At 41.0% G+C, this 15,192-nt stretch overlaps 2 protein-coding genes across 6 annotated transcripts in view; one reads left to right on the forward strand and one right to left on the reverse strand.

Moving 5' to 3' along the window:
- srprb (SRP receptor subunit beta) overlaps positions 1-3,558 on the reverse strand; it is an 8,143-nt gene extending 4,585 nt beyond the window's left edge. Inside the window, exons 1-6 of one of the 2 annotated variants that reach the window (XM_079480924.1) lie at positions 3,141-3,558; positions 2,975-3,069; positions 2,820-2,897; positions 751-833; positions 517-653; positions 76-130 (exon numbers count right to left, since the gene is read on the reverse strand). In XM_079480924.1, the coding sequence (XP_079337050.1) occupies positions 76-130; positions 517-653; positions 751-833; positions 2,820-2,897; positions 2,975-3,069; positions 3,141-3,378 (686 nt within the window). In that variant the 5' untranslated portion in view covers positions 3,379-3,558. The remainder of the gene's footprint in view (positions 1-75; positions 131-516; positions 654-750; positions 834-2,819; positions 2,898-2,974; positions 3,070-3,140) is intronic. The other variant, XM_079480925.1, reaches the window with a different exon arrangement.
- The window catches only part of cux1b (cut-like homeobox 1b), a 26,562-nt gene continuing 14,676 nt past the window's right edge, over positions 3,307-15,192 (forward strand). For 2 of the 4 annotated variants that reach the window (XM_079480917.1, XM_079480919.1), the window contains exon 1: positions 3,555-3,651. In XM_079480917.1, coding sequence (XP_079337043.1) covers positions 3,589-3,651 — 63 coding nt within the window. In that variant the 5' untranslated portion in view covers positions 3,555-3,588. Of the gene's footprint in view, positions 3,652-15,192 lie in introns of all 4 variants that reach the window. The other 2 variants (XM_079480918.1, XM_079480920.1) reach the window with 2 other exon arrangements.

A 15,192-nucleotide genomic window follows, 5' to 3' on the forward strand; every position in this document is an offset into this window, starting at 1 on the left:
TTGTGTTACCCTGACTCTTTAATGAACTTCTGAACGCTTGAGCAGTGTTAGAATTGTGACAGACATGATACTCACAGCTCCTTCTCCAACTGCTGCTGAATTAATTTAGCTGATTTGGCCATAGTAACATCTAAAAAGAGAACACAAAATAATGAAATAACCAAAACATGAGCAGACTAAAAGGCAGAGAAATATGTTTTTTCCGAGTTGTCAATTCATGATTCCTTTTCATGTCTTAGTTCATTCAATTCCCGCCGCCGCAGAATGTCTACCGCTTCTTTACATTGACTTAACATATAAATCACTCGCACTTAACGCTTCATTCACATCTGGTATGATAAGACTTAAATAAATAAAAAGCTCAGAGGATTGTTCACAAAGCACACAGAGTTTCTGTGAATGAGGTAAGTGCTGTTCAGTTAAACTGCATGTACATTATCTTCGTCACAACATGTGGGTCTTGTTTGGTTTTGTGGGAGTTACGGTTGAGATGTGCACATTTATTGAAACGTTTACCTTGTTTGTTGCAGGCTACTAAAAGAGTTGGGCCATTTTTTGCTACTATGCTGTCCGTTAGGATCGAATAGAGAAATTCAGCCACATCTCTGACGTCCTTCTGGAAAACACTGCTGTCCACCACAAACACGATGGCTCTACATCACAACAGAAAGACATCTGGATTCATTCATGATCGGTAAAGTTGCGTAGGGAATCATATTTCTCAGCAGTATTTTGATCTCCATAACTCACCGAGCAATGGCCTTGTACTTCTCCACAATCTGAGATCTTAAACTCTCATGTCCAGGAACATCGATGAGAGTCCAGCTGGTGCCCTGAAGACACACACACATTACATGAGACACTGTATTCCTTTGAAATTGAAGATATTTGATATGGAAAAGATGTGCCACTGCTCTTACTATGAAAGCAACGCTCAATATGGCTGCTCTCTAGAAGGATTTCAAAATAGCCCATGGTCAATTGATAAAGACTAATCAATCAACGTTTATTTACAAAGCACAAAAACAAAGGCAGACCAAAGTGCTGTACAAGCAGATAAAACTTTGGGGCCAATAGAAGGTGCGATCGCCTCGATGTTTAAGTCTTGATCTGGGAACCACGAGTAACCCAAGCATATGGCGGCGCTGTACACGATCTCGTGAGGTGCTTGCTAACCTTCAAAAGGGGTTTTAGCACAATAAAAGCTTGTTGTCATAGCTGTTGTTTAATCGCCTGATCGGGATGTTGCCATTTAATTGTGATTTTTGCCAGCGATTTAAAAAAGATCTGACTTCCCCCATTCAAAAGACATCAGGCTGTGGTATTGCTTTATCTGAAATAGCTGCCAGAGGCTATTTCTAATCTAATAGAAAATGTTGTGCGGATATGGTGGTTATATTGTCATTTCCTTCAGACCTTTAGTCTGCACAAGTGTTTTTAATCCAAAACATGACACCAGTGGAGCAGCAGCTAATAACATGACAACATAGGAAAAATATGGATTTTCTTAACAAATAAATACGTTGCCCTTGTCTCACGATCCTAATGCTCCAAGACATAATTAAACATCTAAAATGATCTTCATTTGTTTAGGTTTTCTGAGAGGTGTCTCTTTACTAATACAAACGTGTTCATCGGAACCAAAGCGTTTGCGCGTCTGTGGTTTGGGTTTTAAAACACATGCAGGATTGAGAAAATAAAGTGCAGGACCGATGTTAAGAGAGATAAAGTGCAGGACCTGACTGACGTGAGTTATATGAGCTTTCCTAAAAATGAAAGTTCTAAAAGGAGCTACAGCGGCTCCTGACGACATATTAACGTTTATGAAGCAAATTGATCGGTCTCTCAAATAATGATTAAATATCATCTGTACTCTACAGCTTCTGCGATTCAAACTTCGGATGAATATCAATCGCACCCAAGTGTCTTAACGTTACTCACGGTGGAAATGCAAAAAGGAGACTAGCAACTGTCTCTCATAACGGCCGTATCCATCACATTGGTGACCTGAATAATAAATATCAATGCCATTTTCTCTTTTACAGACACTGTGCAGTCGCACGGGTGCAAACATGACGTTTAGAACACAGATTCAGGTTGGACCAAGGACCAAAAAGATGATGCGGTTAGCTGCTTTTCTTGATTCTGGTTGGCCAAACAAAACCAGGTGCTGGACCAAAGACATTTCAGACACCCGAGAGTAGATGACTAAGCTTAAAGCACTCGTCAACAGACATCTCCAGAGATCAGTCTGTCAAGCATATTGTGCAAGTCTGCAATAGATGCTTTGCTCATCTACAATAGGGAAATTACATGAAACTGTCGACCTTACCATGAACGAAATTAAGTTTTGCCAAGGGTTTTTACTCTGGTAACAGCACATAAATTAACATTTGGTGGTTCTCTTCAGATTTGTAAAGCATTTGTCCTTTTTTGTCACATCCATAACGCATGTTTATTTGCATTAGTAACAACAGAAAATGTTTTCATAGACTGATGTAATGTGTTTAGACTCTACCAGCAAGGGTTTAGTCAAATATAAACAGATGGTTATATATATTCCTAACAAATTCATTCTCTGAGCATTTTTATGTCACGTCCATAACATTGGAGTTGCCCAATATTTAGTCTCAGAGACGTCTGCTAAAGATCTGGAGAACATCTGCTGCGTATGTTAGAAAGAGCTGTTGTTCATCCATTCTAAATCATACACGTCTCTTAGAGGTCTACAGGACACCTGACAGATGTACATGTGATGGAGTGTAGTATCAGGATTATATAAAAGTGTTCATATGATCCATGTGAACGTAAGAACTTACTCTGTCGTTTTTGCTTCTGTATGACGCGCTGCTCTCTGTAATGGACGTCTGAGTTCTCACAAACCTTCCTGTTAGTAACTGCAAACACACACACACACATGAGATCTAGCATGTCGAATATGACATGTAACAACACATGTGTGACGTCAACTCACTCGTGTGAACAGCAGTGTTTTTCCAGAGTCACACAATCCCAGCAGAAGCACAACATTCCTCACTTTACTGGAGCCAAACACCTTTCCGAAGAACACTGCGCAGGAAACACATGAATGAAACGATATAAACACACACGCTGAGATCCGCAACGATGACGCTTCTTACCGACAGTGAGAACTATAACCGCAAGCGCCACAAATATCCCGATGATAACCAGAGGATCCTGCTTCTGTATCTCTGCGATAAAAGCGTCCAGCAGTGCGGGCGAGTCTGAGGAGAAATCCTCCACATCCAGATTCACTTTATCCGCCATGACTGACGCGTGCTCCTCACAACACGGCGGAAAGGATGATGACACGTGTACTTCAGCGCGCGAGCTCATGAATATTAAAGACAACGCCATGACGTCGCCTGTCCATAGACATATTTGATTATACTATATTGTATTTATTTTAATGAATAAAACCTTCATGTGTGTTCTACTGAAGAAAGGCGTTAGTGTGAGTGCATTACGAGTGGATTGGTTCATAGTCAGTGAGCTCTTGAGTAGGCGCGTGGCGCCGGAAGCAGACGGGCTGATGACGTCAGTTTTGTGTATGTGTGTCGTGTAAAGATGGCGGTGAGTGTTCTGTCGGTGTGTCAGTACTGGAAGCGCTTTGACTTGCAGCAGCTTCAGGTTAGTTTGTAATCGAACAACGTTACTCCTCCTAAATTCACTCATCCCATAATAATTCATTAAATGCTTTAACGTTTCAAAAAGAAAAGTATTGTCCTTTAATTAGAGTTCTCTTGGCGTCTATTATTGGTGTGTGTGTTGTGTTTCAGAGAGAGTAAGACACTCTGTTATTGGTGCGTGTTGTGTGTTTCAGAGAGAGTTAGACACTCTGTTATTGGTGCGTGTTGTGTGTTTCAGAGAGAGTTAGACACTCTGTTATTGGTGCGTGTTGTGTGTTTCAGAGAGAGTTAGACACTCTGTTATTGGTGCGTGTTGTGTGTTTCAGAGAGAGTTAGACACTCTGTTATTGGTGCGTGTTGTGTGTTTTAGAGTGAGTTAGACACTCTGTTATTGGTGCGTGTTGTGTGTTTCAGAGAGAGTTAGACACTCTGTTATTGGTGCGTGTTGTGTGTTTCAGAGAGAGTTAGACACTCTGTTATTGGTGCGTGTTGTGTGTTTCAGAGAGAGTTAGACACTCTGTTATTGGTGCGTGTTGTGTGTTTCAGAGAGAGTTAGACACTCTGTTATTGTGTTTCAGAGAGAGTTAGACACTCTGTTATTGATGTGTGTTGTGTTTCAGAGAGAGTTAGACACTCTGTTATTGGTGCGTGTTGTGTGTTTCAGAGAGAGTTAGACACTCTGTTATTGGTGCGTGTTGTGTGTTTTAGAGAGAGTTAGACACTCTGTTATTGGTGCGTGTTGTGTGTTTTAGAGAGAGTTAGACACTCTGTTATTGGTGCGTGTTGTGTGTTTCAGAGAGAGTTAGACACTCTGTTATTGGTGCGTGTTGTGTGTTTTAGAGAGAGTTAGACACTCTGTTATTGGTGCGTGTTGTGTGTTTCAGAGAGAGTTAGACACTCTGTTATTGTGTTTTATAGAGTGTTAGACACTCTGTTATTGTGTTTCAGAGAGAGTTAGACACTCTGTTATTGATGTGTGTTGTGTTTCAGAGAGAGTCAAGTCAAGTCAAGTCAGCTTTATTTATATAGCGCTTTTTACAATTTTCATTGTTACAAAGCAGCTGTACAAGAAAAAATGACTATAAGTAAAACATAAAAGGTTATGGAATTCAAAAGAGAGTTAGACACTCTGTTATTGGTGCGTGTTGTGTGTTTCAGAGAGAGTTAGACACTCTGTTATTGTGTTTCAGAGAGAGTTAGACACTCTGTTATTGTGTTTCAGAGAGAGTTAGACACTCTGTTATTGGTGCGTGTTGTGTGTTTCAGAGAGAGTTAGACACTCTGTTATTGTGTTTCAGAGAGAGTTAGACACTCTGTTATTGATGTGTGTTGTGTTTCAGAGAGAGTTAGACACTCTGTTATTGGTGCGTGTTGTGTGTTTCAGAGAGAGTTAGACACTCTGTTATTGTGTTTCAGAGAGAGTTAGACACTCTGTTATTGGTGCGTGTTGTGTGTTTCAGAGAGAGTTAGACACTCTGTTATTGGTGCGTGTTGTGTGTTTCAGAGAGAGTTAGACACTCTGTTATTGTGTTTCAGAGAGAGTTAGACACTCTGTTATTGTGTTTCAGAGAGAGTTAGACACTCTGTTATTGTGTTTCAGAGAGAGTTAGACACTCTGTTATTGGTGCGTGTTGTGTGTTTCAGAGAGAGTTAGACACTCTGTTATTGTGTTTCAGAGAGAGTTAGACACTCTGTTATTGTGTTTCAGAGAGAGTTAGACACTCTGTTATTGTGTTTCAGAGAGAGTTAGACACTCTGTTATTGTGTTTCAGAGAGAGTTAGACACTCTGTTATTGTGTTTCAGAGAGAGTTAGACACTCTGTTATTGTGTTTTATAGAGTGTTAGACACTCTGTTATTGGTGCGTGTTGTGTGTTTCAGAGAGAGTTAGACACTCTGTTATTGGTGCGTGTTGTGTGTTTCAGAGAGAGTTAGACACTCTGTTATTGATGTGTGTTGTGTTTCAGAGAGAGTTAGACACTCTGTTATTGGTGCGTGTTGTGTGTTTCAGAGAGAGTTAGACACTCTGTTATTGGTGCGTGTTGTGTGTTTCAGAGAGAGTTAGACACTCTGTTATTGGTGCGTGTTGTGTGTTTCAGAGAGAGTTAGACACTCTGTTATTGATGTGTGTTGTGTTTCAGAGAGAGTTAGACACTCTGTTATTGGTGCGTGTTGTGTGTTTCAGAGAGAGTTAGACACTCTGTTATTGGTGCGTGTTGTGTGTTTCAGAGAGAGTTAGACACTCTGTTATTGTGTTTCAGAGAGAGTTAGACACTCTGTTATTGTGTTTCAGAGAGAGTTAGACACTCTGTTATTGGTGCGTGTTGTGTGTTTCAGAGAGAGTTAGACACTCTGTTATTGTGTTTCAGAGAGAGTTAGACACTCTGTTATTGTGTTTCAGAGAGAGTTAGACACTCTGTTATTGTGTTTCAGAGAGAGTTAGACACTCTGTTATTGTGTTTCAGAGAGAGTTAGACACTCTGTTATTGTGTTTCAGAGAGAGTTAGACACTCTGTTATTGTGTTTTATAGAGTGTTAGACACTCTGTTATTGGTGCGTGTTGTGTGTTTCAGAGAGAGTTAGACACTCTGTTATTGGTGCGTGTTGTGTGTTTCAGAGAGAGTTAGACACTCTGTTATTGGTGCGTGTTGTGTGTTTCAGAGAGAGTTAGACACTCTGTTATTGGTGCGTGTTGTTTGTTTCAGAGAGAGTTAGACACTCTGTTATTGGTGCGTGTTGTGTGTTTCAGAGAGAGTTAGACACTCTGTTATTGTGTTTCAGAGAGAGTTAGACACTCTGTTATTGTGTTTTAGAGAGAGTTAGACACACTGTTATTGGTGCGTGTTGTGTGTTTCAGAGAGAGTTAGACACTCTGTTATTGTGTTTTAGAGAGAGTTAGACACTCTGTTATTGGTGCGTGTTGTGTGTTTCAGAGAGAGTTAGACACTCTGTTATTGTGTTTCAGAGAGAGTTAGACACTCTGTTATTGGTGCGTGTTGTGTGTTTCAGAGAGAGTTAGACACTCTGTTATTGTGTTTCAGAGAGAGTTAGACACTCTGTTATTGGTGCGTGTTGTGTGTTTCAGAGAGAGTTAGACACTCTGTTATTGGTGCGTGTTGTGTTTCAGAGAGAGTAAGACACTCTGTTATTGGTGCGTGTTGTGTTTCAGAGAGAGTAAGACACTCTGTTATTGGTGCGTGTTGTGTGTTTCAGAGAGAGTTAGACACTCTGTTATTGGTGCGTGTTGTGTGTTTTAGAGAGAGTTAGACACTCTGTTATTGGTGCGTGTTGTGTGTTTCAGAGAGAGTTAGACACTCTGTTATTGGTGCGTGTTGTGTGTTTCAGAGAGAGTTAGACACTCTGTTATTGGTGCGTGTTGTGTTTCAGAGAGAGTAAGACACTGTTATTGGTGCGTGTTGTGTGTTTCAGAGAGAGTAAGACACTCTGTTATTGGTGCGTGTTGTGTTTCAGAGAGAGTAAGACACTCTGTTATTGGTGCGTGTTGTGTTTCAGAGAGAGTAAGACACTCTGTTATTGGTGCGTGTTGTGTGTTTCAGAGAGAGTTAGACACTGTTATTGGTGCGTGTTGTGTTTCAGAGAGAGTAAGACACTCTGTTATTGGTGCGTGTTGTGTTTCAGAGAGAGTAAGACACTCTGTTATTGGTGCGTGTTGTGTGTTTCAGAGAGAGTTAGACACTCTGTTATTGTGTTTCAGAGAGAGTAAGACACTCTGTTATTGGTGCGTGTTGTGTGTTTCAGAGAGAGTAAGACACTCTGTTATTGGTGCGTGTTGTGTGTTTTAGAGAGAGTAAGACACTCTGTTATTGGTGCGTGTTGTGTGTTTTAGAGAGAGTTAGACACTCTGTTATTGGTGCGTGTTGTGTGTTTCAGAGAGAGTTAGACACTCTGTTATTGGTGCGTGTTGTGTGTTTCAGAGAGAGTTAGACACTCTGTTATTGGTGCGTGTTGTGTGTTTCAGAGAGAGTTAGACACTCTGTTATTGGTGCGTGTTGTGTGTTTTAGAGAGAGTTAGACACTCTGTTATTGGTGCGTGTTGTGTGTTTCAGCGAGAGTTAGACACTCTGTTATTGGTGCGTGTTGTGTGTTTCAGAGAGAGTTAGACACTCTGTTATTGGTGCGTGTTGTGTGTTTCAGAGAGAGTTAGACACTCTGTTATTGGTGCGTGTTGTGTGTTTCAGAGAGAGTTAGACACTCTGTTATTGTGTTTCAGAGAGAGTTAGACACTCTGTTATTGTGTTTCAGAGAGAGTTAGACACTCTGTTATTGTGTTTCAGAGAGAGTTAGACACTCTGTTATTGTGTTTTATAGAGTGTTAGACACTCTGTTATTGGTGCGTGTTGTGTGTTTCAGAGAGAGTTAGACACTCTGTTATTGGTGCGTGTTGTGTGTTTTAGAGAGAGTTAGACACTCTGTTATTGGTGCGTGTTGTGTGTTTCAGAGAGAGTTAGACACTCTGTTATTGGTGCGTGTTGTGTGTTTCAGAGAGAGTTAGACACTCTGTTATTGGTGCGTGTTGTGTGTTTCAGAGAGAGTTAGACACTCTGTTATTGGTGCGTGTTGTGTGTTTCAGAGAGAGTTAGACACTCTGTTATTGTGTTTCAGAGAGAGTTAGACACTCTGTTATTGTGTTTTATAGAGTGTTAGACACTCTGTTATTGGTGCGTGTTGTGTGTTTCAGAGAGAGTTAGACACTCTGTTATTGGTGCGTGTTGTGTGTTTTAGAGAGAGTTAGACACTCTGTTATTGGTGCGTGTTGTGTGTTTCAGAGAGAGTTAGACACTCTGTTATTGGTGCGTGTTGTGTGTTTCAGAGAGAGTTAGACACTCTGTTATTGGTGCGTGTTGTGTGTTTCAGAGAGAGTTAGACACTCTGTTATTGGTGCGTGTTGTGTGTTTCAGAGAGAGTTAGACACTCTGTTATTGTGTTTCAGAGAGAGTTAGACACTCTGTTATTGTGTTTTAGAGAGAGTTAGACACACTGTTATTGGTGCGTGTTGTGTGTTTCAGAGAGAGTTAGACACTCTGTTATTGTGTTTTAGAGAGAGTTAGACACTCTGTTATTGGTGCGTGTTGTGTGTTTCAGAGAGAGTTAGACACTCTGTTATTGTGTTTCAGAGAGAGTTAGACACTCTGTTATTGGTGCGTGTTGTGTGTTTCAGAGAGAGTTAGACACTCTGTTATTGATGTGTGTTGTGTTTCAGAGAGAGTTAGACACTCTGTTATTGGTGCATGTTGTGTTTCAGAGAGAGTTAGACACTCTGTTATTGTGTTTCAGAGAGAGTTAGACACTCTGTTATTGGTGCGTGTTGTGTGTTTCAGAGAGAGTTAGACACTCTGTTATTGGTGCGTGTTGTGTGTTTCAGAGAGAGTTAGACACTCTGTTATTGTGTTTCAGAGAGAGTTAGACACTCTGTTATTGTGTTTCAGAGAGAGTTAGACACTCTGTTATTGGTGCGTGTTGTGTGTTTCAGAGAGAGTTAGACACTCTGTTGTTGATGTGTGTTGTGTTTCAGAGAGAGTTAGACACTCTGTTATTGGTGCGTGTTGTGTTTCAGAGAGAGTAAGACACTCTGTTATTGGTGCGTGTTGTGTGTTTCAGAGAGAGTTAGACACTCTGTTATTGATGTGTGTTGTGTTTCAGAGAGAGTTAGACACTCTGTTATTGGTGCGTGTTGTGTTTCAGAGAGAGTAAGACACTCTGTTATTGGTGCGTGTTGTGTTTCAGAGAGAGTAAGACACTCTGTTATTGGTGCGTGTTGTGTGTTTTAGAGAGAGTTAGACACTGTTATTGGTGCATGTTGTGTGTTTCAGAGAGAGTTAGACACTCTGTTATTGGTGCGTGTTGTGTGTTTCAGAGAGAGTTAGACACTCTGTTATTGGTGCGTGTTGTGTGTTTTAGAGAGAGTTAGACACTCTGTTATTGTGTTTCAGAGAGAGTTAGACACTCTGTTATTGATGTGTGTTGTGTTTCAGAGAGAGTTAGACACTCTGTTATTGGTGCGTGTTGTGTGTTTCAGAGAGAGTTAGACACTCTGTTATTGGTGCGTGTTGTGTGTTTTAGAGAGAGTTAGACACTCTGTTATTGTGTTTCAGAGAGAGTTAGACACTCTGTTATTGGTGCGTGTTGTGTGTTTCAGAGAGAGTTAGACACTCTGTTATTGGTGCGTGTTGTGTGTTTCAGAGAGAGTTAGACACTCTGTTATTGTGTTTCAGAGAGAGTTAGACACTCTGTTATTGTGTTTCAGAGAGAGTTAGACACTCTGTTATTGTGTTTCAGAGAGAGTTAGACACTCTGTTATTGGTGCGTGTTGTGTGTTTCAGAGAGAGTTAGACACTCTGTTATTGTGTTTCAGAGAGAGTTAGACACTCTGTTATTGTGTTTTAGAGAGAGTTAGACACTCTGTTATTGGTGCGTGTTGTGTGTTTCAGAGAGAGTTAGACACTCTGTTATTGTGTTTCAGAGAGAGTTAGACACTCTGTTATTGGTGCGTGTTGTGTGTTTCAGGGAGAGTTAGACACTCTGTTATTGGTGCGTGTTGTGTGTTTCAGAGAGAGTTAGACACTCTATTATTGATGTGTGTTGTGTTTCAGAGAGAGTTAGACACTCTGTTATTGGTGCGTGTTGTGTTTCAGAGAGAGTAAGACACTCTGTTATTGGTGCGTGTTGTGTGTTTCAGAGAGAGTTAGACACTCTGTTATTGTGTTTCAGAGAGAGTTAGACACTCTGTTATTGGTGCGTGTTGTGTGTTTCAGAGAGAGTTAGACACTCTGTTATTGGTGCGTGTTGTGTGTTTCAGAGAGAGTTAGACACTCTGTTATTGGTGCGTGTTGTGTGTTTCAGAGAGTGTTAGACACTCTGTTATTGTGTTTCAGAGAGAGTTAGACACTCTGTTATTGTGTTTTAGAGAGAGTTAGACACTCTGTTATTGGTGCGTGTTGTGTGTTTCAGAGAGAGTTAGACACTCTGTTATTGTGTTTTAGAGAGAGTTAGACACTCTGTTATTGGTGCGTGTTGTGTGTTTCAGAGAGAGTTAGACACTCTGTTATTGTGTTTCAGAGAGAGTTAGACACTCTATTATTGATGTGTGTTGTGTTTCAGAGAGAGTTAGACACTCTGTTATTGGTGCGTGTTGTGTGTTTTAGAGAGAGTTAGACACTCTGTTATTGGTGCGTGTTGTGTGTTTCAGAGAGAGTTAGACACTCTGTTATTGGTGCGTGTTGTGTGTTTCAGAGAGAGTTAGACACTCTGTTATTGGTGCGTGTTGTGTGTTTCAGAGAGAGTTAGACACTCTGTTATTGGTGCGTGTTGTGTGTTTCAGAGAGAGTTAGACACTCTGTTATTGGTGCCTGTTGTGTGTTTCAGAGAGAGTTAGACACTCTGTTATTGGTGCGTGTTGTGTGTTTCAGAGAGAGTTAGACACTCTGTTATTGGTGCGTGTTGTGTTTCAGAGAGAGTAAGACACTCTGTTATTGGTGCGTGTTGTGTGTTTCAGAGAGAGTTAGACACTCTGTTATTGGTGCGTGTTGTGTGTTTTAGAGTGAGTTAGACACTCTGTTATTGGTGCGTGTTGTGTGTTTCAGAGAGAGTTAGACACTCTGTTATTGGTGCGTGTTGTGTGTTTCAGAGAGAGTTAGACACTCTGTTATTGGTGCCTGTTGTGTGTTTCAGAGAGAGTTAGACACTCTGTTATTGGTGCGTGTTGTGTGTTTCAGAGAGAGTTAGACACTCTGTTATTGGTGCGTGTTGTGTGTTTCAGAGAGAGTTAGACACTCTGTTATTGGTGCGTGTTGTGTGTTTCAGAGAGAGTTAGACACTCTGTTATTGGTGCGTGTTGTGTTTCAGAGAGAGTAAGACACTCTGTTATTGGTGCGTGTTGTGTGTTTCAGAGAGAGTTAGACACTCTGTTATTGGTGCGTGTTGTGTGTTTTAGAGTGAGTTAGACACTCTGTTATTGGTGCGTGTTGTGTGTTTCAGAGAGAGTTAGACACTCTGTTATTGGTGCGTGTTGTGTGTTTCAGAGAGAGTTAGACACTCTGTTATTGGTGCGTGTTGTGTGTTTCAGAGAGAGTTAGACACTCTGTTATTGGTGCGTGTTGTGTGTTTCAGAGAGAGTTAGACACTCTGTTATTGGTGCGTGTTGTGTGTTTCAGAGAGAGTTAGACACTCTGTTATTGGTGCGTGTTGTGTGTTTCAGAGAGAGTTAGACACTCTGTTATTGTGTTTCAGAGAGAGTTAGACACTCTGTTATTGGTGCGTGTTGTGTGTTTCAGAGAGAGTTAGACACTCTGTTATTGTGTTTCAGAGAGAGTTAGACACTCTGTTATTGTGTTTCAGAGAGAGTTAGACACTCTGTTATCGGTGCGTGTTGTGTGTTTCAGAGAGAGTTAGACACTCTGTTATTGGTGCGTGTTGTGTGTTTCAGAGAGAGTTAGACACTCTGTTATTGGTGCGTGTTGTGTGTTTCAGAGAGAGTTAGACACTCTGTTATTGGTGCGTGTTGTGTGTTTCAGAGAGAGTTAGACACTCTGTTATTGGTGCGTGTTGTGTGTTTCAGAGAGAGTTAGACACTCTGTTATTGTGTTTCAGAGAGAGTTAGACACTCTGTTATTGGTGCGTGTTGTGTGTTTCAGAGAGAGTTAGACACTCTGTTATTGGTGCGTGTTGTGTGTTTCAGAGAGAGTTAGACACTCTGTTATTGTGTTTCAGAGAGAGTTAGACACTCTGTTATTGTGTTTCAGAGAGAGTTAGACACTCTGTTATCGGTGCGTGTTGTGTGTTTCAGAGAGAGTTAGACACTCTGTTATTGGTGCGTGTTGTGTGTTTCAGAGAGAGTTAGACACTCTGTTATTGTGTTTCAGAGAGAGTTAGACACTCTGTTATTGGTGCGTGTTGTGTGTTTCAGAGAGAGTTAGACACTCTGTTATTGGTGCGTGTTGTGTGTTTCAGAGAGAGTTGGACACTCTGTTATTGGTGCGTGTTGTGTGTTTTAGAGAGAGTTAGACACTCTGTTATTGTGTTTCAGAGAGAGTTAGACACTCTGTTATTGTGTTTCAGAGAGAGTTAGACACTCTGTTATTGGTGCGTGTTGTGTGTTTCAGAGAGAGTTAGACACTCTGTTATTGTGTTTTAGAGAGAGTTAGACACTCTGTTATTGTGTTTCAGAGAGAGTTAGACACTCTGTTATTGGTGCGTGTTGTGTGTTTCAGAGAGAGTTAGACACTCTGTTATTGGTGCGTGTTGTGTGTTTCAGAGAGAGTTGGACACTCTGTTATTGGTGCGTGTTGTGTGTTTCAGAGAGAGTTAGACACTCTGTTATTGGTGCGTGTTGTGTGTTTCAGAGAGAGTTAGACACTCTGTTATTGTGTTTTAGAGAGAGTTAGACACTCTGTTATTGTGTTTCAGAGAGAGTTAGACACTCTGTTATTGGTGCGTGTTGTGTGTTTCAGAGAGAGTTAGACACTCTGTTATTGTGTTTTAGAGAGAGTTAGACACTCTGTTATTGGTGCGTGTTGTGTGTTTCAGAGAGAGTTAGACACTCTGTTATTGGTGCGTGTTGTGTGTTTCAGAGAGAGTTAGACACTCTGTTATTGTGTTTCAGAGAGAGTTAGACACTCTGTTATTGGTGCGTGTTGTGTGTTTCAGAGAGAGTTAGACACTCTGTTATTGGTGCGTGTTGTGTGTTTCAGAGAGAGTTAGACACTCTGTTATTGGTGCGTGTTGTGTGTTTCAGAGAGAGTTAGACACTCTGTTATTGGTGCGTGTTGTGTGTTTCAGAGAGAGTTAGACACTCTGTTATTGTGTTTCAGAGAGAGTTAGACACTCTGTTATTGTGTTTCAGAGAGAGTTAGACACTCTGTTATTGTGTTTCAGAGAGAGTTAGACACTCTGTTATTGTGTTTCAGAGAGAGTTAGACACTCTGTTATCGGTGCGTGTTGTGTGTTTCAGAGAGAGTTAGACACTCTGTTATTGGTGCGTGTTGTGTGTTTCAGAGAGAGTTAGACACTCTGTTATTGGTGCGTGTTGTGTGTTTCAGAGAGAGTTAGACACTCTGTTATTGGTGCGTGTTGTGTGTTTCAGAGAGAGTTAGACACTCTGTTATTGGTGCGTGTTGTGTGTTTCAGAGAGAGTTAGACACTCTGTTATTGTGTTTCAGAGAGAGTTAGACACTCTGTTATTGTGTTTCAGAGAGAGTTAGACACTCTGTTATCGGTGCGTGTTGTGTGTTTCAGAGAGAGTTAGACACTCTGTTATTGGTGCGTGTTGTGTGTTTCAGAGAGAGTTAGACACTCTGTTATTGTGTTTCAGAGAGAGTTAGACACTCTGTTATTGGTGCGTGTTGTGTGTTTCAGAGAGAGTTAGACACTCTGTTATTGGTGCGTGTTGTGTGTTTCAGAGAGAGTTGGACACTCTGTTATTGGTGCGTGTTGTGTGTTTTAGAGAGAGTTAGACACTCTGTTATTGTGTTTCAGAGAGAGTTAGACACTCTGTTATTGGTGCGTGTTGTGTGTTTCAGAGAGAGTTAGACACTCTGTTATTGTGTTTTAGAGAGAGTTAGACACTCTGTTATTGTGTTTCAGAGAGAGTTAGACACTCTGTTATTGGTGCGTGTTGTGTGTTTCAGAGAGAGTTAGACACTCTGTTATTGGTGCGTGTTGTGTGTTTCAGAGAGAGTTGGACACTCTGTTATTGGTGCGTGTTGTGTGTTTCAGAGAGAGTTAGACACTCTGTTATTGGTGCGTGTTGTGTGTTTCAGAGAGAGTTAGACACTCTGTTATTGTGTTTTAGAGAGAGTTAGACACTCTGTTATTGTGTTTCAGAGAGAGTTAGACACTCTGTTATTGGTGCGTGTTGTGTGTTTCAGAGAGAGTTAGACACTCTGTTATTGTGTTTTAGAGAGAGTTAGACACTCTGTTATTGTGTTTCAGAGAGAGTTAGACACTCTGTTATTGGTGCGTGTTGTGTGTTTCAGAGAGAGTTGGACACTCTGTTATTGGTGCGTGTTGTGTGTTTCAGAGAGAGTTGGACACTCTGTTATTGGTGCGTGTTGTGTGTTTCAGAGAGAGTTAGACACTCTGTTATTGGTGCGTGTTGTGTGTTTCAGAGAGAGTTAGACACTCTGTTATTGGTGCGTGTTGTGTGTTTCAGAGAGAGTTAGACACTCTGTTATTGGTGCGTGTTGTGTGTTTCAGAGAGAGTTGGACACTCTGTTATTGGTGCGTGTTGTGTGTTTCAGAGAGAGTTAGACACTCTGTTATTGTGTTTTAGAGAGAGTTAGACACTCTGTTATTGTGTTTCAGAGAGAGTTAGACACTCTGTTATTGGTGCGTGTTGTGTGTTTCAGAGAGAGTTAGACACTCTGATTTTGTGTTTTAGAGAGAGTTAGACACTCTGTTATTGTGTTTCAGAGAGAGTTAGACACTCTGTTATTGGTGCGTGTTGTGTGTTTCAGAGAGAGTTAGACACTCTGTTATTGGTGCGTGTTGTGTGTTTCAGAGAGAGTTAGACACTCTGTTATTGGTGC

Source organism: Barbatula barbatula, assembly GCF_947034865.1.
Source record: "Barbatula barbatula genome assembly, chromosome: 19".
Classification (NCBI taxonomy): Eukaryota; Metazoa; Chordata; class Actinopteri; order Cypriniformes; family Nemacheilidae; genus Barbatula; species Barbatula barbatula.